We start from the raw sequence: 26,145 nt of genomic DNA, 5'->3' as shown, positions 1-26,145 counted from the left end.
CCCATGTGATTTCCCAGTTACTGGTCTGCTATTTTGGAATCTATAAAATCTACGGACATGAATGTAAGAGACAGACAGATAAAGAGATGCTAGAGACAGAGATAAAGACTGAATACAATTACATTATACTAGATTCCAAATTTACAAATACTAGATTATGCCTCTCAACCGGGGGGCTGGGGGGAGGTGGCATCTAAGAATGCAATAGGATCTAATTCTAACAAGTTATACATTTAATGGTATAAACAAAAGAACGTGCCCCGTGAATACTGTTAATCCATAGTAACTGAATTTTAAATAGTTTTTTTTTCATAACTCAAAAGTGTTCCTTTGACCTAAGTTACTTGTTCCTTTGTGTGAAAATAACTGGTTTTCAGTTAATAATGAAAGCACGGTTTGGCCTGAAATCTTGTATCTCTACTATACCTTTTCATCCAAGGCTTTGTGGTGCTCAAACAAAGATTTCAGTGCTTTGAGAACCTCCACTTCACTGGACACTCCAGAGGGAGACTGGGCTTGCCGCTTGACCACTGTCATTCTTAGTGACCTTTCGTGTCGGGACACAAGGCACTCCAAGTGTTCCAGTAACAGCTGTTGGATCAACAAAGAACACAGTTATCCTATGAATAAAGCTGGCCAGCATATGTACGTGAAATCTAGCTTAAACTATGACAGGTTTTCACAGCGCCCATGATAACCTTAGGAAATACAACAAGGAACCAAAAAGACACGCAACTAGTTAGTTCAATGTTTATAAAACACATTAGAGTGAAATTGCCTTCAGTCATGTAACAAATCACTGAATGTCATATGTACGTCCAGTACAGTGGTTTTTCAACCTTCCTAGTGCTGCAACCCTATAATACAGTTCCTCACGTTGTGGTGACCCCCCCCATCATAAAATTATTTTCATTGCTAATTCATAACTGGAATCTTGACAATGTTATATAGATCATAATGTAAACACATGTATTTCCTGATGGTTTTAAGTGATGCCTGTGGAAAGATCATTTGACCCCCCCCAATCAATGAAAATCACTTGACTTGAAAAGAGTGTGTGTGAACCAGGAAAACTGTGATTAGACAGCATTTCTCCCTTAAATAAGCACAAGTATATAACAATTTTAGTATATTTTATTAATCACTTGAGAATTACTGTCAGAATATGTCAGGATGTTTAATTTTTTTTTTTAAATAGTATGTTCTATTTACTTGATGTAGTGTAAACTCCCTAAGGGCAAGGGTCTTTTATGTATTTAGGTACCAGGCTTTTGAAGCTTTGTGTATTTTAGGTAGCTAGCAATACAAACAGAAGAAAATACACAATGGATAAAAAGTGAAGTCAGTTTCCCTGTGTGTACACTCAGCACTGTCAAAGTTAAGGTCAGGCTGTGGGTGCATTGCATTAATTTTAAAGGCTTAGGCTAATCAATGTGGCTATATGCATATGCATGCACGTTTCAATGAGCATATCTTCATGGAAAAACAAACCTTACCATTCATTTTTCCCCAAGTATAAATGGAGATATGTAGATTCAATTAATATTTGCAGTTTGTATGTGGCATCCTGCCGGTATAGGATGAGTTTATATCAGATTAAGTAGATGCAACATGATTAAAGATTATTCTACCACAGACAGCTGTTTTTAGAGCCCTCTTAAATCTCATCATCGCCCTGTTTTCTTGAGGAAAGTTCTTCAAATGGCAAATTCCATTTTCCCAACATAGAACACACATAAAAATACTACAATTTTCTGCCCTGTTTTTTTTTTTTTTTTAAATAACCACACAGTTTTTTTTCTAATTATATATCCTGTCAAGATAGAAGGCTTTCTGAAGGGATGTATGCAAGCATCCATTTTGATCCATGGGTATGCAAAGAAGTCCTGGTTCTGACGTGAAGCAGAGAACCAGTCAGTTTCCTCATTGGCTTCGCAGTGGGTTTCTGGCCTTTAGTTCTGAAAACTCAGAGTATCCACATTAATTGTCTTAGCAATTCTACCAAAAAGGCTAAGCATTCTTACTACCTGCAAAAACTAAGTGCTCGAATTCTGTTTCCTGCAACTAAGAGCATATTAACAACTAAGTTGTTAGGTTCGGCTGACTGTTCGATTTTCTTGTAATTATCAGTTCTGAGGCCTATCAATTCTGTGTTTGATAAGTTAGCTTCCTGGTCATTATGACTTCTGATGAATACTCCATCCACAATTGTTGATGGTCTTTATTGTTTATTTATTTATTTATTATTATTATTTATTTTATTTATTTATATTCCAAATATCTACTCCCCCAATACTCCCTTTCAAAGAATTTCCCCCCATCCTTCTCTCCTTTGCCTCTGAGAGGGTAGGACCCCTGGGGTTTCCTCCTCCTGTTGGATGCTCTTTAGTTGGTAGCTTAGTCTCTGGGAGCTCAGGAGAAGAAAATAATCATGGTATGCAGAGGGACAGAGAGACTGGGGAGAGGAAAAGAAGGGAAGGGGAAAAAGGAGGACAGGATCGGGTATGGGGTGGGGAGGCAGGGTGGAAGCCCAGAGTACCAAGAGAATGAAAGGAAATATACAGCTACAGAAGAAGCTTGGTGGTGAGGGGAATTTCTTAAAAGACCTGGGATGAGGGAGGCTCCCGGGACTCAATGTTTGTCACCTTACCCAAAATGTTCAACAGTGATGATATAAAACCTGAAGAGACCACTTCTAGTCATCAGAGAGGACCCCAATTGGAGGGACAGGGACACCAACCCACCTTCAAAATTTATTATTTATTTAGATGATTTTTCTAATATTTTACTCTGTAAATTTCTAAATTTTATGTATTCTAACAATCTATATTTCTACTCTATCTAATTTCACTGACTTACACCCAATGGTTTCGTTATAGACTCTGCCATTATCAGTAAAGTGTAACTCTTCTATAATTGTAGTTCTATGTCCCAAGCCATAGATGACATTTCTAGCTTGCCTATTTATATGCTCAACCTCAAAAAGTAAATTAACTTTCACATCCTCTAACAAAGGGAACTTGTTATTTCAATCCCACACTCCTGGCATTCCCTCCATTTTTCATTCCCCTCTGCATAGTTATTTTTCTGTGTTCTGGCAACCTCCAGAATTCCTTCACATGCCATTACATCCACTGATGACATGTGGATTCAGGATTCATTATCTTCTCTTGACTCAGTCCAAAGACAGCATTGTGGTGGTTTGAATATGCTTGGCCCAGGGAATTGGACTATTGGGAGATGTGGCCTTCTTGATGTGGGTGTGGCCTTGTGGGAGCAAGTGTGTCATTGTGGGCATGGCTTTAAGACTCTCATCCTGGCTCCCTGGAATACAGTTTTCTTTACTTTGCCTTTGGAACAAGAGGTGGAACTCTCAGCTCCTCCAGCCCCATGTCTGCCTGGATGATGCCATGCTCGCTCCTTGATGATAATGGACTGAACCTCCATACCTGTAAGCCAGTCCCAGTAAAATGTTGTTCTTTGTAAGAAATGCTTTGGTCATGGTGTCTGTTCACAGTAGTAAAACCCTAAGACAAGCTTATTAACTGGAACTCACATTTAAATCCTTTCATCCATCAGGTTATTGCCCCAAACTCTTACATTTAAAATATAATCTAGCCATTTGGCTTATATAAAATGGCTTATATAAAATATTTTATATAAGCCATTTGTGCTTTAGCTTAAGTCCGTAATGTCTTCTCATTTGGCCAAAGCAAAAGTCAGAATCCTTACACATCTTAAGTGAAAGCATAAGAGAGGTTACTAAATTATAGCACGTCACAAATTCTTATGCAGAACAGGTATCTTCTGTGGAAATACTTCAAAAATACTAAAAAATGAAGTAGAAATTAGCAAAGAGACATTTGAGTAGTTTCAAATGTGTCAGCCACATATCCCTGTGCCTCCTGCCTCTCTGATGAAGCCAATCCCATTCATTTTAGTGAAGTTGTAAAAATTTCACTGAATAAGGATGTCTTACTAACAAAGTCTCTGCTTAGCATGCTCTACTCTCAAAAGCCCGTCATAGACCCAACATTAAGAAGATAAACCTTCCTAGTTTATTTTGTTGTTGTTTATTTCTTTCTTCTGTAATACATGAGATCTTTCTATTTTGTAATCTCAGCATCCTATGAATGTGTGTGAAAAGAAGCCAATAGAGATCACTAGAAATAGTGGGATAAAATGTTTGATCTGAGTATATATGCTTTCACTACATCTAGCTGGCATCTATGCTCCTGGAGCACAATGTTTTTAGTACCCAAGATTGCTATGCATAGTTTGTGAGATCCATGGGACTCATCTGCACTATTTGATGGGTTTACATACTGCCTTCTAAAAACATTAGCATGAAAAAAAATCAAAGCTATTAAAATGCAAGAGAACTCAAGATGTCTGATATTTTGAGGGAAGCAGAAGTGTATTTTTTAAAAAAGGAACATGTCACAAAAGGAAGACATAATAACAGAGTCACCCTTAGCATAAAGATACAAACCTATCACAATTATAGCAAAGATGCTTAGCCCAGACTCCGTTCTTCCCCCCAAAATGTGTCTACCGCAGTTCCCAAAATGACAGTTATCTCAGCCAAAGTAGATCTAGAATCTGGAGCTCTAAATGAGTAGACCACACTAATTTAAAACATTAGTAGTAACTCTGGTAAGTTTGAACCTGGCCCTCTGACTAAGGATCTCAGAATGCCAATAATAACAAGTAAAACGTTAGTAAGGATGATTTTGACCATGAGAGGGTGGAAGAGGAATGGGAGGAGGATACCTCTGAGTTAACAGATGAAGTCAGCAGCTCTTGTCCTTGCTGCAAAGGTCAAGGGTAAAAACCAGGACATGCCAGATGGTGACAGCGCTATCACTATCATGAGGAAGGTGAGTCAGAGAAGAGGTTGTAAGGCTTCAGAAGCCAGAGAGAGAAAAGGTCCTGCAAAAGGTTTTCCTGGGAAAGCTGAAAGCAAAGGTACAAGAGAGAAGAAGTGAGAGAAAAGCAAACAAGAGTGTCAGGGAGAGAGGAAGATGGGGAATACAGAAGGATGGGAAGGAAACAAGCCAAGATGTAGATGCAGAAGCACCACACAAAGAAAAGGATCAGAAAGAAAGTGGTTTCAAGAACCAGAAATCATGCATACTGCAACACATATACAGCACAGAACTGCCTGGTCTGGCCTCAGGGAGAGAAGATGCAACTAACCCTCAAGAGACTTGAGGCCCCAGGGATTAGAAGGTCTGGTTGGGTGGGGGTGCAGGTAGAGTGTGGGGACATCCTCTTGGAGACTGGGAAGGAGGTATGAGATGAGGAACAGTCAGAGGGCAGACCAGGACGGAGAATAATGAGTGAACTGTAAAAAAAGATTAAAGACAAAAATAAAAGAACCAGAAATCAGGAGCCCTGAGCCAACTATATCTTTCAACCTCTCTACAAAACCTGAATGCTCACAAATCTAGTGTTAAAAATTGATACCAGTGATCTTTGCTTTTATCTGAAGCTGTGTTTGCTACTGGGGTCAGAATTGGTACATTGGCATGATGTGGACCCTCTGCTGAGGGCCCAGTCAAAAGCTTTAGAAATCACCACTTTAATCCTTTGCTATTGAAATCAAACTGGTGAAATTACAGAAAAACTTAAAGTGATATTTGAAAATATATTAAAGCAAACCACTGCCTTACAAAGTCACTTGGGATAAATTAGCATAAGTGTCTGAAGATGCTCCGAAGATCAAATTAGTCAGCAAGCTGAAAGAAGATAAAACGATTGCTCTATTAAATCCAAGACAAGAACAGATGCAGAACCAAACTTTTGAAGAGAAACAGGAACAGACCTAAAGCCAGCCTACCCTCCCTGGAGAAAAAGACTAAAGTCAAGACTACAGAGTTCCAGAAAGAAAACAATTTGGAGAGGTGAATCAAATACTCTGGTTTTAAGCACCCCTCATTACAGAGCTACAGAAGAAACTCTTCAGAGCTACAGAAGAAACTCGTCAGAGCTACAGAGGAAACTCTTCAGTAAGTGTTTGAGGAAGCAGATTTTATCAAAATGCTTTAATGCCTCATGACTATAATAAATAAAAATGTGTGTGATTATATATATATATATATATATATATATCCTTAAAAGATAACAAAGAATACAAAGAATATTCCCTTAAAACATGACAAAGAAAGATATTATTCCTGTAATAAACACTGAGTTGATGGTTAATCAACTCAAAATAAACATCAGGAGTGAGTCCCCGATGCTGTAATAGAAGCAAGCAGCCATTGAAAATCTGTCAAAGGTCATCATTGAGAAGCTGTAAACAAATCATTCTATGGCTCCTCCATTCACCTAAAGATAGCCACTGCAGGGGAAATCAGATCCTTAAAAGGGTATGGTTTTGTGCACTTCAATAAAGGAAGATGTTGAAGCTTTCCAGGAAGCCATGGGAGGTGGCAATACCCAACAGAGGACAATGGCTTGAGGGTTTTACTGGCCACAAAAGTAGATTTGTAAGATAAGCTGGTGATACAGAAAGCATGTGCAGATTTGTTAACACAGGTTTCAGAAGCCATAGAGAAGTAAGAAGCTTCTGAGGAAAAAAAAAAACAAAAACAAAACAAAACAGGAGTGAAGACAAAAACATAAAAAAAAGGAGACGGGGCTTATATATTTTCTTTAGTGAAAGATAGGATTCTGGGGTTTTGTTTTGTTTCTCTCTCTCTCTCTCTCTCTCTCTCTCTCTGTGTGTGTGTGTGTGTGTGTGTGTGTGTGTATGTGTGCTTGTTTGTTTGTTTATCATTGGTTGAAGTTTTAGCTAGAACAATGACAAGCAAAAGGAGATCAAGAGGACACAACATGGAAAGAAAAGTCAAAGTATCGTATTTGCAGATAATAATGTCATTATACATAAATGATCCTAAAAATTCCACCAAGGAACTCATACAGTTGATAAACACTTTCAGAAATGTGGCTGGATACAAGATTAATCATCCAAAATAAAACAAAACAAAATAAAACAAAAACGAAACCAAAACCAAAACATTAACCCTCCTATATACAAATGACAAACAGAATGAAAAAAAGAAAGAAATAAGGAACAAAATCTTTCAGGATAGCCTCAAACAGTATATAAAATATCTTGGGGAAACTCTATTCAAGCAATTGTAAGACTTGCAGAATAAACACTCCACATCTTTGAAGAAAGAAACTGAAGAAGTCATGAAAGATCTCCTATGTTCGTATATTCGTAGGATCAACATAGTAAAAGTGGCCACCTAACCAAAGGCACTCTACAGATTCACGAAGTGCACATCAGAATCTTTTTGTTTGTTTGTTTGTTTGGTTGGTTGGTTGGTTTGGTTTGTTTTTTTTTTTTTTTTTTTTTTTTTTTTTTTTTTTTTTTTTTTTTTTTTTTTTTTTTTTTTGAGACAGGGTTTCTCTGTGTAGTCCTGGCTGTCCTGGAACTCACTCTGTAGACCAGGCTGGCCTCGAACTCAGAAATCCGCCTGCCTCTGCCTCCCAAGTGATGGGAGTAAAGACGTGTGTCACCACCGCCCACACATCAGAATCTTAAGATAATTCTTTACAGCCCTTGAAAGTCAATTCTCAACTTATTATGGAAAAACAAAAACCCAGGATAACTAAAATAATTCTGAACAATAAAGCAACTACTAGAGATATCACCATTCCTGGTTTCAAGTTTTACTGCTGAGTTATAGTAATAAAAAGCCACATGATATTACCATAAATACAAATATATCTATATTGATCAATAAAATCTAATTGAAGACCATGACACTTATGAACACCTAATTTTTTTTTTTAAACAAATAAGCCAGAAATGCATCTGGGAAAAAGACAGAATCTTCAACAAATGATGCTGGTCAAATTGGATTTCTGCATATATGAGAATGGAAATAGATCCAGTTTTATCACCCTCTATGAAACTCAAGTCCAAGTAGAAGAAAGACCTCAACACAGAACCAGATACACTGAACCAGACAGGAGAGGAAGTGAGGTATAGTCATGAATGCATTATTACAGGAAATAATGTCTTAAGAAAGCACCAATAGTGTGGGCACTAATTCACAAGTAGAACCTCATGAAACCAAAAAGCTTCTGTAAGGCAAAGGACACTGTCAATGGGACAAAGCTGCAGCCCACAGAATGGGAAAGTATTTACTGTCTTCACATCTGAGAGAGGACTAATACCCAAAATAAATAAATAACTCAAGAAATTAGCTAAAAATAATCCAATTAAAAATGAGCACAGATCTAAATAGAGAATTCTCAACAGAGGAATCTCAAATGGCTAAGAAACACTTAATGTTCAACATCCTAGCCATCCAGGAAATGCAAATCAAAATTACTCTGAAGTTTCATCTTACACCTGTCTATATGGCTAAGTTCAATAACACAAATGACAGCTCATATGGGTGAGGTTTTAGAATAATAAATCTGTCCTCCACTGTTGGTGAAAATGCACACTTGTACAGGTGCTATGAAAATCAATATGGCAATTCCTCAGAGTCGGAAATGAATCTACCTCACCCAATGATACCACTCTTGTAGGAGGGTACTTCATCCACCTACAAGGGAACTTGTTCAACTAAGTTCATTGAGTCTTTATTCAAAATAGCTCAAAACTGGAAAAAAAAAAAAAACCCTAGATGCCCCCAGACAGAACGGATAAAGAAAATATCCTACATTTATACAATGGAATATTACTCAGTTATTAAAAAAATGAAATTATAAAATTTTCAGGCAATTATATGGGATAAGAAAAAGTGAATAAACCATCCTGTTAGATTAGACAAAGAGGTTTCTGGGTGGGGATGCAAGGTTCTTTCTGGGTGGTGAAACACAAAAGATTTTATGGGTGTTCTGGGGACAGATAGGGAGAGATTTTGAGAGATCAGATGGAGGGAGATGGGCTAGAGGGACAGAGAGCAGAAAGGGGCTGGAATTGAAAGCACGTTTGAGGGGATGTATGGAAACCCGAGTGCAGTGGAAACTTCCTGAACACAATGGAAGCAATCCATTTGAGGGCTCCTATTAAAGAGGTATGTGAATTCTCTACTGACCATCTTTTATAGTCAGGGGTCAGGGGATGCTGCCAGTGGTTGGACTAGGTTACATTCAGTTGATTTGTTTGTCAAGGGGATTCCATGAAAATCCCCAAACAACCCAGAGTATTCCTAAGACAATGGATTGTTCTCTGCAAATGACATGCAGCCCCACTCTGAGGAGAGAGAGAGAGAGAGAGAGAGAGAGAGAGAGAGAGAGAGAGAGAGAGAGAGAGAGAGAGAGAGAGAAGAGAGAGAACACACACACACATACACACACACAACTTTTTGAACATGGAGAAACTGAAACTGAACTAGTATCTACCTGGAGACCTTATCTCCATGTTCTAATTTCTTTAGAGAAACACAGAAACCAACCCAGCCACAAAGCTTTTCATCTACAATTTGTCCTGCCTGAAAAATATGCGAGGGCAATGGTGGCATAAAGCTTGTGGGAGTGACCAACCAATGACTATTTGGCCACAGGATCAAATGAGATAAAAAGAAAGAAAGAAAAATAAGGTACTGATTTTGTTGATGGTTTATGAGCGATTGGTTTATGATGTGCCTTCTAAGGGTGTTCTAATGCCGTTGAAAGTCACATGGGCTTTTGAGAAAGCCATGAAAACAATTTTTCTACATCTAGAATCCAGTTTATATGATAGTCATATAAACTTTTAAAATATACGATATTGTGAACACTCATCTGCAGATTTTAAATTCATATTGTTTAAAACCATGTTCATAAACAATATTGCCCGAAAAATCTCTTTCCTCTCCTTATTTATGGTTGAAATCTATAATTTTCTATCACAATTTTGCTTCAGTAAATTTTTAAAAGTGTACACTATTGGTGCAAGAAAAAGATTTCATGAATTGAACTTTTACATACAATTATACTTATGTAGTAATCTGGATTTGTGTTGATATCAAACATCATCAAGTGGTCATCGTTGTTTTCTCCGGTAATTGGCAAAAATGACAGAGTCATTTGTACCCCAGGCCAGTATCCATATCCACAAGTAGGTGGCCAATATAAAACAAAAGGAACATTATTTGTGGACTTTTTGTTTGTTTGTTTGTTTCATTTTGCTTTGTTTGGGTTTTCTCTTTCTTTGTTTCCTTTCTTTTTGTTTTTATTTTCTTTTATTGTTCATTTGCTTGGTTGTTTTGATTTTTGTCTTTGGCTTTTTATAGTTTTATTTGTTCGTTTCTCGCTTTTTTCATTTTTCTTTTCTATGTTTTGTTTTATTTTTAAGAGGAGAGAGGTAAGAGCATAAACTTAGGAGGGTAGAGAGACTGGCAGAACCTCGGAAGATTTAGAGATGGGCGAACATGCTCAAAAGTTATTGTATAAAAAAATAATAAAAAAATCTCAGTGGTATCTCAGACTGAGTAATTATGTGAAGATAATTAGTTCTTTTGTTAAAATGTATAAGGGAACTAATAATTTATGAAAAAATGGAAAACAAAACAGTCACTTTAGAGGTTAGAGTATGCTTGGGGCTAAGAGTACTTGTGATCCCCATGTAAAAATGCAAATGGCCACATTTCTGTTACCACATCCCTGGAGGCTGGGGAGGGATAAGAGGATTATTAGGGCTTTCTGGCTGCCTGCCTAGCTGAAAATAGACAGGATTTAATGAAATATTTTGACTAAAGGAAATAAAGTGTAGAGTAACACTGGCTTTTTTTCTGTGCTCCACAGGTGCACAAATAAGCATGAATGCCTGAAGACATGTGAGGACACATATATATCATATACCACACATACATATACATGTGTATATGTATATTATGGGGGGGGGGAAGAGAGAGAGATTACTCTCAGGTATTTATTTTTCAAGATGGCCAAAGAAAGCAATACTGGCCTCAGGCATACTTGTAGAAAGAAACTTGCAATACAAACTTTGGGTAACTCTAGTTCTCTAGGGAAAAAGAGGGAAAATCAAGAGAAACTCTGAGTTCCCTGGGAATGAGAGAAATATTTCAATGATAGAACTAAGAAGTAAAATGGGTGGGGATATTCTATAATGTAAAATAGCATTTGGAAAAGAACTTAAAGTCTTAGCTACATCAATAAGACAAGAAAAAGTAATACAGTTTACGTGCAGAACAAAAGGTTAGAAGAGTATCTTTTCCAGATAGATCAGTTATCTGAGTCTTCTAGGCAGGTTGGCTGGTCTCAGTTTCTTTTGTGGATCTTTGTTATTACCTATTCCTTCCAGAGCTTCTTCTAGGCAGCCCACATCTCTAAGTCTCTAAAAGTCTACATCATTAATATGGAAAGGCATGCATATTTATCAAAACTCTAGAAATTTGAACCTTTTTAAAGTTAAACTCATAACTGTACACAACCAGGTACTACCTAAATGGGAGAAGTAAGTTTGTGTGATGTTTTGTTGCTGTCTTTCCAGTAGCAATGCATAAGTATTCAAAGCAAGATGGTAACACAACAGGAACCAAAAATACTATTATTTAAATCTATCTGAAAGATGATTCTCTATAGCTATATCATTGTATATTGAATATGGCCATTGGGGAGATTTGAGAGGGAATAGGAAGACATGTTTGGATTGTAGCCCTGCAGTTTTATTATTGTTTTTGTTTGTTTTTGAGGTAATTAAGAAGGTCAAAAGTAGTATGTAACCTAATCAGTCATTTTATTATCAAGATTTTATATTCCCTAGAATTCAGAAATCTGTTTGCTTTGACATAATCAACAACAAAATGTCTTGATAATACTTCTTTACAGGAAGATAGGAAAAATGTTTGTTATCATTGTTACATATTAGTAACTATTAATCTTGCTTCTAATTAAAAACTTTATTGTCGTTGTCTTAAAGGAAACTTATATTCCTCTCTACGATTTTAGCAGGTATTTCAGACTAGTTTACCATACTCCTGTGATCCTTTGTCGATAGATAGCTGAATGTGCTTGTAGACTCAGGACATTTAATATGATAAAAATGATCTGGCTACTGAAACAAATCTCCATCAGTGACAATTTTAAAAATGCCATATGCCACACAGTAGGGTGTTGACTCTTGAGCTTGAGCAAGGTTTCATGTAAGCCATGAAAACTCTTTGAGATCCTGAGCGGGTACAATGTGGGTAGCTATCCCAGTGGTCTCATGGGTCTGTGCCAATGGCACAGGCTCTACATACACAGGATTACCTTTCTAATCCTCTGCTCCTTTACTGCGTGTGACCTATGATACATTTGATTTGCTTTGTCTGTAAAGCAGGGGTAAACACAGTATCATTATCACAAGGATGTATAAAGCAATAAATGACTTCAGAACAAAAAGACGTGGATAGAAGAAGCACAGATGTAGCTAGCAAAATGGCCCAATGCATTTTTAATTTGATGATTCTGTGAAAATAAAATAAAAGGCATGTATTTCCCTAGTTTTCACTCTGTCTGTACTCTGATACATCAGGGAATGTAGATTAACATGTTACAGTTCAAAATAATAGGACAGGGAAAAATAAATAATATGGTAGAAAGAGGTAAATTTGCAAGAAAATGCAGTACTAGTTTTAAAAAAGAACTATGCACAGGGAGAGGAACCAAAAATTCCATCCCATTATAAGCAATCGATGTCTCATGTGTCTCATCAAACCCTTGATGAAAATGAATTTACACAATGCACATGTGAGAATTCTTTTCACCATACAATCAGATCCTGATGAATGAAGACAGAAATGAGTTTGATGGTATAACCCTCTTGCAAGGAAGTCCACTCTTACAGGAGACACAACACTGTCTCTGGAGCTGTGTTTGTATAACACTTTAAGCTCAAGCATAAAATAAGTTGGCTACTAATCACCTTATCTGCAGAGGATTAACCCAGGAAGACTATGATGCTTAGTATAAGTTCACCTTCTTAATAGTAAAATAGCATTTATGACCATATGAAAGTGGACTCTCCTTTTGTTTAACAATGAGAATACATTAATTTATGGATAATATAATTAGATATATATTCTGAAAAATTTAGTAATTTTGGGGGGGTCCATAAAAATATGTCATCTTGGAACTAATTTCATGGCACAAGGTCTGATGGACAACATGAAGGAATTTCTAAGAGCAAAATGTGTAAGTACATATTTTATCATACAACAGGATGCATGTAAAAACTATGGGTTCCAGAATACCTAATGAAATAAATGTGGTACACCTCTTTTAACTGGTAGAGGTTCTAATAGTTTTCTAATTTGAACTCCATTTTGATTATTTAAAAAAATATTACTCATTTTATTCATTTACATTTCAAATGATATCCCACTTCCCAGTTACCACCCTCTACCAACCTCCCATCCCATGACATCCCACTTCCCGGCTACACCTCTGCCACCCACCCCCCTCCCGCCCCCCCACCCTCATATTTTTTTTTTCTGGTCATGAGTTCATTTTTATTGAGTCCAATTATACAGGTGCTGGGTTTGTTTTTGTTTTTTTGTTTCTGTCTTTTTGTTTTTTAGGATTTTTCCCCCAATCTGCTTTTATGCTATTTTAATTACTTGCAAGTATTAAGGTCAGTCCATATTTTTAAGAAAGTTCTTTGCTAAAATGAACTGCGGATCAAATGCAGGCTTCTTTAAAGAACAATGAAGTAAAGACCAGAAGGAATGGAAACGTTTTGCAGGGCAACATAGTGATTTAACCGAGCCTATAATTTTGGTTTCCTTTCTATTTTATTTTGGGTACTATACCATGTTCCCATCTTTTAAAAGTAACCGACTGTGTATTGGAACCCACACAGCTTTCGAACTTGTTTAGCATGCTTAAAGTCTTTTGAAAGCTTTTAGAATTGAGTTCTGATACCTGACAGCAGACTATGCCTAGATACCAAGAGAAGGCTTTAATACTTACTCTTGTGTTGTTTCTTTCAGCTTTCAGTTCTGAAATCTCTTCTTCCTTTTCTAGAAGTTGTTCACGGCAAGCATTCAACTCTTTAGTCAGTGCGGCGAACTCCTAGAAAGGGGAGAAAAATGTTTGCAGATGTACTTGAAATATAAAAGACAGAATCTTCAAGTAGAAACAACATAATATTAGACATGAACTTTGAAAAAACTAAGAAAACTCATATAGATGGCTGGTTGGTCAAGGCATACTACTATCATTTAAGCATCTTGTTTTATGGTTCCAACAAATAATAATCCATGACATTTATGATTTGCATAATTTATTGCTTATATGTGTTTATCAAATATGTATTTCAGAAGTATCACATTACATTTAATTTAGTGTAAATTATTACTAGAATACTTTGATGATATTTGGGATCAAGTTATCTAATCTTAGAGTTTGATTCATTTATAAGTTTCACACATGATAAAGTAGATAACAATCATAATACACACCCATGATCAATATGCTGTTATTTAGAGTTGCTATTCATACTGATATTACTATTGTTATGAAATGAAAATTGTTTTATAAAGATAAATATCACATCATATCAAGCAGTGTTACCAATGACTGAATTCTTACAAATAAAAAAAAATCAAGCAAATTATATTTTATTATCATATAATTATAATAATTTTATAATAGTATATAAAGTATTATTAGTTTATAGCCTATTAATTACATAATAAATTGTTATTTGCATATTATATTTTATTTATTATATTTTATTGTTGTGTTTTATTAATTTAAAATATAACATAAAGCATATTAACTAATTATTCTTTTTTTTTCTTTACTTTTTAACAAGCTTGATATTTTTTTATTCATTGACTTAGGTATAGATTTTTTGTTTGTTTCTGTTAGTTTATTTTTAAATTAAATTTAATTTTTTACTTATTTACATTCCTCTCACTGCCCCCTCCTGTCCCTCTCATAATCCTTCCCCCATCTCCCTACCTCCTCGTCCTCTGAGCATGTGCGTCCCCCTGAATAGGTACTTCAAGCCTTTCTGAGGCTATGCACTTAATCTGAGGCTTATTATTTTTAAAATATAATATAAAACACATTTTATTAAATACTTATTAATTTCATGTCCTAGTACTTTCAACTTGACATAGCCTGGAACCACCTAAATAAATTTCAGTTAATAAGTCATTGTCTTTAACAGGATTGTCTATGAATATGTCTGTGAGGAGGGATTGTTTTGATTATCTTAATTGAAGTAAGTAGGCCCAGACCATTCTGAGTGGTATTTCCTGGACAGGTTCTGACTGTATCTGAAATCTAGGGTGAGCCAGAAAATGCATTAACAAGTAGTCCTCCTTCGTGGTTCCTAACTTGAGTTTCTTCCTTGACTTTCTTCAATAAAAGATGGTGACCTAAGAGTTGTAACTTATAACAAACCCTTTTTCTCTTAACTTGTTTTTGATTATGGTGTTTGTCACAACCACAGAAAGTAAAAACAAACCTCAAATTTGGTATGAAAATCTCACTGAGACTTACAGAAGTTGTATTATTATCAAGAAGTACACTCTGAAACATTGCCAGAGCCGGCTATACATATTGACCATTTATCTCCTAGAAGATGATTTCACTCTGTTCATTAATTTTCTTCTGACAGGCTTTTTTTCTTTTACTTTGCCATCTCTTAATCTGTGTGAAATTTAAATATTTCTTAAACTTAAAAAAACATTGAGAGATTTTTTTACTACCAAAATATGCAACTGTAACAGATTTTATGTTTAAAATTTTAAACCATGTAAAACTTGAGAACCTTTCAAAATTGTGTATGTTAGTTATGGATACACATAAGGACTACCATTTTAAGCAGTAGACATTTTGTATTGCTTGTGCATTTCTGTGTTGGGAGTTAGACAGTGGATGAAGAAACATTTTATAGCTTCATCATTTCAGTATATGAATGGCAGATCTTGACACTGATCAATAACCTGTTCAAATATACAAAACCATAGCATTACCCACTATAGTCCTACAACTGTGATTTCTGATGCATTGATTTTATGTAAAGATGATAATTATCAAGTAAAAAAATTTTTCATGGTCTTTCCAAAAGTATCATCTCTTCACACATGCATGATTCCTTTCATCTGTCCATCTATACATCTATCCTTTCATCCAACCAACCATCCATCCATCTACCATTCATCCATCTATCTGTATATCTAAGCACCAAATTAAATACATACTGTATTCCATGGTCTATATTGTATACTAAACTATTAAAGGAACTAGAAACAGTTATTTCACTTTGTGTAACTCAGTGCCAAAAATTCATATTTAAATGATTTCCACTATTCTCTAAAACTCAGTACCAGTTGCTATAGTGCTATGCCTGTAATAATATTTAAAACCACTGAGTATGTGAGAGGTAAATGTGATACCACTCATTGAAGCTTCTATGTCAGATGTACAGTTTGTACCTAATAGAATATTTCACTTTCCCTCATCTATTTCTAACTATCCACTTTCTCATCTCTGTTTATTTCCAACACTATTCTTCCATAAATCATTTACATTAAGCATCACCATGCTTTGTTAGTGTTCTGTAATACGTCCTTGCATTTTATTGTAACTTAGTAGAACCATTTATTAGGGTGTTTTTATAGCCTTAGGGCTAAGCATAATTTCTACACTATTAAAAATAGTAAGCAAACAATAAATCTTTGTTGTAAGAATAAATTAATGATTAGCTAACCTTATAAATTTGACTTTGGTAATGAGGTAATACTTACTAGTTATACATCTTTTATTTTCTAAGGGCATTATAATTTCCTTTACATAAAAGAAATGATAATAAACTTTCTCTTTTGCAACTATTTTCTTATTGTTATCTGATATTTCATCTATACCAAAATGATATTATTGTCTGTTATTTCTTATTTCATGTGTGTGATTGGTGGTTGCCTGGAAACTTTATGAATTCAAGAGAGCATTTAAGGAATCTACTCTGTTCCTTATAGCTTCAACAAGTGTGTGTGGAGTATGCCTAAAAGTTAGGAATCAGCCAGCTCTAGTCCTAAAGTTCCTTCTCATGAAAACATGGTATCATATTTGTGTTAAACATGAAGTACATTAACATAAATGAGAACTTATATATTAAATGTGTGAACTTGTGAAGAGAGAAACAATACTAGAACTATTTTCTATTACTTAACACTGTGAACTTAATTCTCTGGATAAATCTTTCATTTAGATTTACCATTCATTATTTTGTAACACCACATTAGCACTGCTCAGGAAGCACGGGTATAAACAATATGTTATTTCTCTTGTCTGGTGTGCCTAAATTTATATTCTTTAAACAGACTCCTAAAATTTTCCAGGGAGAATAAACAGATGAATCTGAGAAATAATATATGTTATATATTTCCAATGGCTATATGCCATTGGAAATTTATACATAGCAGTGAGAATGTAGCTGATTGTGAGCCAAGAACTGGCAATCATCCATAGTCATAGCTATAGAAAATTAATAAAGTGATAGGGAAACTCAACATGTTGGCATCTCATTTAAGAAGTAAATCAGATGCCCAATTATAATAAGAAGAGTTCAAAATCTAATAGTTGACAGGGTATTATAAGAAAGTGAAATCAATGAAGGATAAGTGCTAACTAAAACTTCGCTCATACTTTTGGGAAGTATGATCAAAGGAGACCACAAGAAAAGCTCAACTTTCTCTAAAGCAATGAGATAAAACAGCAGGTTCACTACCAGCAGAAACACCCAGTTCTCCAGACTACTCATTTTGTTCCCCCAACCATAACTTGGCAAGTTATTACTTTTCCAATAACCAGAATTATTTTTGTTCAGTTTATGTTTTTCTTGGAATTTTAAAGAGTGGTAGGAATCTACAAAACACAATGCCATAAAATACTCCCAGACTAAAGGGAGTTTTTCTTTCTGTCTGGGAGTTACTCAGGCACACTGCTCACATGCCTTTCAACACACAGTGAGAACTGCACTGTTTTAAGTGTTGCCAAAACAACATTAAAGAAAAAGTAGCTAGAGTTAATATATTTATACATGTTAAAATATTTACCTCTCATACAGTCTTTGGTCAGAAGTAACCTCTGCTAACCACATTTATATGGTTTTTCAAACAATGTTGACTCGAGATGGAGAGTGTGAGTTATCTTTAAACCCAAATGAAAAATAAAAAGCTTTGCCATTGATGTCTCTAAAAAATTGAGGGTGGCATGACATGTCTTATATACAAACACAAGTCTTGGCATGTCTGTGTCTTCCCATTTTAAAGACATAAGTCTCTGCAATCATATACAATATAAAGTGTCTTTACTTCAGTTAATTTTCCTACTTTTCCATCTCTCTACTCCAGCATCTACCCGTATATTAAGTTATAATGTTATGGTGACTTTATTTTAAACTAGAAATAGCCGGAAAAAACCTTTGTTATTGACCTTGTCAGTCTTATTTTTCAGAGGGTACAAATGAGAATACATGTATAAAATAGATTGGAGTAAGTAATGCTAGCCAGACCCATTTTAGTATGTGTTAATATCTTCCAAAGTATCAATGCCCCCAGATCTGGCACATGCCAGCGAAAAGTTCACCTACCTTGGGTCCTAACTGTGCATTTATATCTGTACTAAGGTGAGCCTGAGTCATTTATAATTCATGTTTCTTCGCTGTTCTTATCTCAAATGAGAATCCCTGGTCCAATGAGTTGTACCTGTTTAGGTTTTCTCTTGTTTGTTCTGCTTGTTTTATTTTGCTTTGATGAATAGACAAGGTTTTGAAATCTAGGTCAGCCTGGCCTCAAGCACACCTTTTTCTTTCCTCAGCCTCCTGAATTTTGAGAATAGAAGCATGCACCACCTTTCCCAGGTCCATAATAGATTTATTACATTGAACCAGTTTTTGTTGGGGGTCCCTTCATACCTTGGTAAATAGACATTCATTCAGTTTTGTGCTTAAGACACTCGATGAGAGTAACCTAGGTAGAAGGAAGAAAGAAGGTAGCCTAAGAATAGTGCCATCCTTTCTTCTCTTCATCTCAGGCCCCTTTCCATTCTGCCCACCACCGTCAGCAGTCAGGAGTCTTCCAACAAATGCCACAATTGTACCCTCACATGTCTTCACTTCAAATCCTATTTTGAAATTCAACATGAAATGTATATGAGTCACTGACTATTCTATCTTCCTGACTCATTTCATGGGGTCTATTTCCTTAAAGTTTAGTTGTGAAAACAGAGACTTCACACACACACACACACACACACACACACACACACAAACACTTTTATTTACTAAATGTTTAAAAGGTTTTACTTATCAGAAGAGTCCTTGCTGTAAGGAAGCAAATCAGAAACTGCATGCCAAGAAGGGTATTCAAGCTTACTACTTGGTGAGTCACTTAATTAACAAGCCCCACATTGGTGTTATTTCGTCAGTGATATATCTGAATACGTAAGTACCAGTTAAAGACTCATGGGTGCCCGTTAGACTGAGAAGGATGAGAGAAAATAAAGGCTGAGTTGAGAATCAGGTTCATTAAACATTATCCACGCCCTCCCCAAATACAAATACGTTTTTTTTTTTAATTTTATTCATCAACAATTGGTGCCACTCAAAAATTAGCTCCCAGGAAAGTGTTTATAGCACAGATGCATACATATATTAATATCTGAAAGTAAATTAGAAACATCAAGCCTTTCTAACTTTAATAATTACTGTTAAATATTTGAGATTATAACATAATAGGATCATTTCCACCTTCACTCTTTTCTCTCCAAAGTGTCCTACATCCCTATCTTTGCTCATTTTTCAAATCATGTTCTCTTCTCTCATTGATTTTTGTTATAAATGTGTGTGTGCACGCATGTGTGTGTGTGTGTGTGTGTGTGTGTGTGTGTGTGTGTGTGTGTGTAGTTGTGTAGCCAATACTAATGCATTCATCAACAATAAAACTCCAGCACCTGAGGTTCAAGGATCATTGTAGAAAAGAGGACAAAGACATTTTAAGAGCCAAAAAAAATGTAGTTTGCTTTGAGAGTGTATCTCCTAGGAATATAAGTAGTTATACAACAATACTTTTAAAATATTTAGTAATGACTGCCTTCAGACTGTTCCATTCTCTCCTACTAGGTTTGGCATTCTTGAAAACTTGGCTCTTCGGGTGATTGGTTTTGTCTAGAGTCCTAAGTGGAAAGTGCTCTTATAAAATTTGTGTTTATTTTTATATAATTGCACATAAATTTACATGTGCAAAGTTAAATTTTTGTTTGACAAACCAGAAGATACATTCTCTAGAATAAATTGAAAACAGTATTGTATTAGTGAGATGAAAATTGTATTAGTGAGATGAGCACAATGCAAGAGAATGACTATGTCCTTAAAACAGTTACAAATTAAAATGTCTTCAAATATTTAATTTAGAAATATTTTATAGCAACAATGAGTTTGCCTTATATAAATTAATGCCCCAGTATTATACCATTCTACAGAGTATATACTTATATGGATGTTTGCATTAGTGTTATGTAATAAATTGTAATACTTATGACCTCTGTTTCTAGAGTTAGCTCCTAGACGCAGATAAACCCAGGGAAAGCTGTCATCCACAATTACTGTGTAAAACAGCTATGTCTCATGGTCAGCTCTGGGCAAGATAGCTTGAAGGAAAATCTCTTGCATGAATAATGTGATTTGACATGTACAACGGAACTCAGGATTTTAACCAAACTCTATAAATAAGGCTGCCCAAATTAAAACGAAAGCTATTCCAACTCTATGCAAATATTTTGTGCCTTTTGATTATTTTTGCATATCCTAACTACAGATGTTTTGGCTTTTTCAATAAAACTGCCGAATGGATCGTTCAATCCACCATGGTGATCTGGGGGCTGGAACTGAAGCGCTTGTCTAACATACCAAGCTGCAAAAGCCTTTTTAAAATGACAAATATGTACATGAGAACGTGTTAAACATGTGTTTTCAAAACTTTCCAACCAAGGCAACTGGATTCTTGTAAAATATGGATGTTTGTTGAAATCAAACAGTGGTGCTGTCAGGCAGCTCCAGGCTGTGTAATCTTTGAGCCCTGTTTCTCCCATGAGTCATTTACTGTCCTCCCACTGAAATGTGTCTTGTATCCCACTTGCACGTCGCTCTATAAACTATAATTTGTCAATCACTAGCCCTTATATGCTGATACATAGGCAGATCCCCCCAGGGGCTAGTGTTCTGTAATTTGTTGAATCCTATATCATAAAGGGCAGATTGCTTGGAAACAGGACTTAGAGAAATAAAAGTTTCATTTTCATTTTTTTTTTTGTAAGCCAAATCATCTCCCTTGCTGGCACTTTATCGTGTTTTCTGAGAACCCTCTGTGGTTTCAACCTTCACAGGCTTGTTTGGAATTATCTTCCATCTGTGGACCATAGTACTCTGAAAGGACTTGAGTATTTCTGTTGTAATTGTTATCTGTCTTGGTGACAGAAGCTTATTTGTAGGTAGGTAGGGGAGAAAAGACATCAGTGGCATTATCTAGTTCAGTACCATATGTGTTACAAAAGAGACCTACCAGCCAAGATGTACTGACTAGTGTAGTAGTGACATGACTTTTATGGTGTGGGATAACTAATGCCTTCTGATTGAATTTGAGGCTTGCTCAGGAGAAGGAATTTTGTACTTAATCCTGGTCAAAAGCTTATAGCTGAGGATGTCATAAGGGCTTTGCAGTTCTACTTTGCTAGATGATCATGTTGACAAATTACCATTTAAATACTGATGGTTCTATTCCTAGACCTAGACCGCTCCCAACCCTGGTAAGTGGAAAGTAGTCAGAGGCTCATATATGTCAAAATACTAAGACTAGGAGACTGCGAACTTAGCCCAAAATGAATTGTATTGTTTACAATTAAAGAATGAGGACTGCTTCAGAGAAGGAAGCAGAAAAAAATTATAAGCGCTTAAGAAGAAGTGCTGAGACATGCAAACATCTGGATCTGACATGACTACATGTTAACAAACTCACACCATCGGAGTTGATCTAGCAAGATCAATCCCCCCACAGTATCGCATAGGTGAGGGAGCTACTCACATGCCCCATCCTTTACTACTAACAATGAGATATTTGCAGTTGATACCCATCAAGAAAGGGAAAATCAGTGTTTTTCAATGGAAAGATACTAGGTACATGAACTGCAATGCAGGGCGGGCCTCATACCTAATAGCTTGCCTACACAAAATGCAGTTTTTTATTTCGTTTTGGTGTTGTTTTATCTTATTGGTTTTTGTTGTTTTGACTTCTGTTTTAGTGTCTTATTTTTATTTTGAGAGAGAGAGAGAGAGAGACAGACAGACAGACAGACATAGGAGAGAGGGGAGAAAAAAATACAAATTTGGGTCAGTGAGAAGATAGGGAAGATCTAGGAGAAGTTGGGTGAGTAGAAATATGATCCAAATATATTGTTTAAAAATGTTTAAATTGGATATATTTCACTTATACCAGTAGCAAAATTACAACTATAAAGTAGCAACAAAATAATTGTATGGGGGTGGGGGTGGGGCAGGGCACCACAACATGAGGAACTGTATTAAAGTATTGCATTATTAGGAAGGTTGAGAACCAATAGTTCAAAGTAAGCTACTTTTTACCCATATGTGACTAGTGTACATAGAGTATTTTAAAGTTCTTACAGAGCTCAGTTCTCCACATAAGGAAAATACATTAACGTAATTGTATGCTTCAAAGTACATAAACATTAGATACTTTTCCCATTGGTGTTACTGAAATACACCCTGAGAATCATTTTGAATCTGACTGACACAAACCCCGTGGTTACTCATTGTTCTTTTGCTTTAAGTTGTCCTAATGATGATTCTAATTACAAAGCAGAGGCAGCATAGCTATCTTCAAGAGGAGAGAAAGCTGATCTATGCCGTTATCTGACTAGTAATATAAATGAGACATTACCATGTCAATGTAAAAGTACTTGGCATTTATGTGCAAGAAAAAATGTCTCAGTGTACCCTTTTGCTTCATTTTGCTTAGCAAATTTGTCCTGAAAAAAATATATATTTATATTTATATATATATAATGAAAAACCACTTGACAAGAGAAATGCTGACAGAGATAGATATGAAGCAACAAAGGAATCTTTTGGATATCACAAACATGCTTTTATTTTCATTTATTGTTTTGAGATAAGGTCTCACTATGTGGCTCTGGCGGACCTGGAACTTGCTAGGTATAGAAAGATGTCCTTGAATTTACAGAGATCTTCCTGTTTCTGCTTAAATATTGCTTGGATTAAAGATGTATATCACTACAACCAGCACAAAACTGTTTAAAAATCAAAGAAAACAAAACTCCTCTAATAAATATCTTTTACTTTTCCCCATTTTGTTTCTGTCTACATTTCTCTTCAAGAGATCACACAAGTCCTCAAGTGGCATCTAGTCGAATAAAATGATAACAAGGCATATTCGAACTATCTTCACTGAATCTAAGTATTTATCCTACAAATGTCACTTAAGAGATCCCATTTACCTACTAGTTTGGCAAAGATTTAGTGTTTTCTCACACAAGTAAGTAAAATAAAGCTTGCTGAAGTAAGGTAGCTCTTAGTATCTGGCTCTAAGTTTGAGAGCCTCCTCCACCCTCAATCTTGCCATGATACATATGGAAAGATATAAACACAGAGTCTTAGAATCATGATGTAGTTCCCCAATCCAAATTTACTAATCAATTGATCTATTTCACCTCTCCTTCAAGTCCCCTTAAATCTATTTTGGCATCTTCTGGATGTCAAAATAAAAATAAGACACGAAAACAGAAGTCAACATAAGAAGCATATGAAAGAAGAGATAGGAGCCTCAGAGACAGTTTCTCATCAAGAAATTAAGATTTTTAGCTTTATAATAAAAGTAGTGTGCTGTCTTTGATCTTAACTCATCTGTACTGAAAGGAAAAGAAACAATTTTTTCCTGCCACAATATGCAAAAGATATCTTTTATTATTATATGCTTGCATTATTTGTAAGTTTATTAAAATATAACCTTTTAGATGCATTAGTGGAAATTGTGAGTCCCAGTAAGCACTATTGCTAACACATGTCAAGGCTGAACCCTTGCCAACGAGAAAGTCTTTTGGCAGAGAAAGCCAGGTTTCCACAGGTCTGACAGTGTGAAGCAGGAGGCATGCTTAACAAGATGCTCTGTATTAATTTGAAAGGCTTTAGCATCTGGTTAGATAATACCTGCTGTGGAAGACACACAAAATAGCATCCAAGATGAATATTTAAAGATACCAACAAAGTTAACCACAATCAAACCATGTCTCTCTTGAAATTAAGAGAATTATAATTACATAACTAATAATGTTTGGAATACGACACTGCTGGCTATTCACTGAGCTATAATGGTTGCAGTGGGTTCTGTTGAAATTGTAAAGCTTAGCCAAACATTGTCGTGCCATTGAGAATCTTGCTGGTGGATTAGAAGATGCTCAGAGCTTAAAACTCAGTCCCTGTACTTTGTGTTGTCATAATGTATATAATTCTCTAAAGAAAAGAAGGAGGATGTAAGAACATTGAGTAACAGAATAAAACCAAGCATAGCAAAGGAGCCTGAATGGTGTCTACTAAACACTCTTTCTCTGAAAAAGGTTCCTGTTTAAAAGGAGTTTAGCTGTCTGTGACCAGAGGTATACACAGATGTATTAGTGTTCTGAAATTATCACAGAACTGTACCCACAAGATCACAAAACACTCAAAGCAATGTCTTCTGATTGCATGTACACCAAAAATAATCTTAAAATAGTATAATTTTCCTTGATGTTTTTTTAAAGGATTTGCCTTTTTAGCCTAGTTTCAATAAAATTTCTGGTTGGGAATTCAATTTTTCACTTCAGAGTAATCATTTTGACCTTTTTATTGTTTCTACCTATTATTACTGTAAGCCTACCATAATACAATTCTGCAAATTACTTCTGACAGTATAATATGTTTAACTGTGAACAAGTGTGATAAATAAAGAGAAATGGCAGCAGCATCTCTCATGGCCTACTTAGTTTTCTTGTTAAAAAAAAGACACCATCCATTCTTTTGCTATAATAAAAAGGCTACCATCTGCCAACTGAGATAGAAACTCACCAAGACCTAATAATGGAGGTACCTGATATAGGCCTCTAGGCTCATACAGAACTAACTCATCAGGACTAAATCTTTGATGCATAAGATAAATGATATATGATACTGTATATTATTTTTGTCATGACAACTCAAGATATTGTACTATTAACAACTTGCACTTGAAGCTAAATAAAGAAATTAGATGACCATCCATAGTATAAGAGCAAGTATGTGAACATGCAAACATCTGTAAAAAGCTCACATTTGAAATAAGAAACATACGAGTATGTTTCCAGAATAAAAAGTTCTTTGCAATCTTATAATAGAAAAGACAACCTATTGACTTAGAAATGTATGATCCAACTAGACAAATGTCCAAAGGTAGACAAATAAGCCTTGAGGGAACCGAAATGGAAATCTCAGGAAAATATTCCTTCATAATCATGAGAATGACTCCAAAAACATAAGTGTTAATGAGGCACAAAAACATGGATAAATCTCAACACAAAAGCAGAGGACTATTGGGTCTGGATTTAGTCAGAGAAGCTGTGCCTAAACCTCAAAAGACTTGGGGCCCCCAAGAATGGGGAGGTTTAGTGGGGTGGGAGTGGGGTGGGGAGACATCCTCTTGTAGATGGGGGAGGAGGTGTGGGATATGGAACAGTTGGAGGGTAGACTGGGAAGGAGATAAAGTCTGGACTGTAAACAAAGATTAAAGAATAAAACAAACAACCATGGTTAATAAAAACAGTTAACAAGTTTGTAGAGAAAGCTCAAATATTGACAATGAAAATACGAATTAGTGAAGCTGCTTTAAAAACAGTTTGGCACTTTTCCAAATAGGAAAAGTATATTCCTAGTACTACTCTCCTAAGTGTAATTCTGATGGTAGTGAATTACATCAAGTTGTTCCATTTTTGAGACTGAACTACATTACTGGTTTTATAATTTACATTCTTTTTTTAGTTTGAAGGTCTGGACACCTCTCCTGATGCCATTTTTTTGATGAATGACTTGAAACCCCAACATTCTAGTTTATAAAATCAGCAAATATCTCA

At 35.6% G+C, this 26,145-nt stretch overlaps 1 protein-coding gene across 28 annotated transcripts in view; it reads right to left on the bottom strand.

Annotated features, from left to right (window-relative positions):
- The window catches only part of Ppfia2 (PPFI scaffold protein A2), a 436,080-nt gene that overhangs the window by 166,186 nt on the left and 243,749 nt on the right, over window positions 1–26,145 (bottom strand). For all 28 annotated transcript variants that reach the window (XM_076920120.1, XM_076920126.1, XM_076920131.1 and 25 more), the window contains 2 exons: window positions 13,930–14,031; window positions 427–591 (listed from right to left, as the gene is read on the bottom strand). In XM_076920120.1, the coding sequence (XP_076776235.1) occupies window positions 427–591; window positions 13,930–14,031 (267 nt within the window). The remainder of the gene's footprint in view (window positions 1–426; window positions 592–13,929; window positions 14,032–26,145) is intronic.

This window comes from Arvicanthis niloticus, chromosome 22, assembly GCF_011762505.2.
Source record: "Arvicanthis niloticus isolate mArvNil1 chromosome 22, mArvNil1.pat.X, whole genome shotgun sequence".
Taxonomy (NCBI): Eukaryota; Metazoa; Chordata; class Mammalia; order Rodentia; family Muridae; genus Arvicanthis; species Arvicanthis niloticus.
This window is presented reverse-complemented; position numbering and strand designations above follow the sequence as displayed.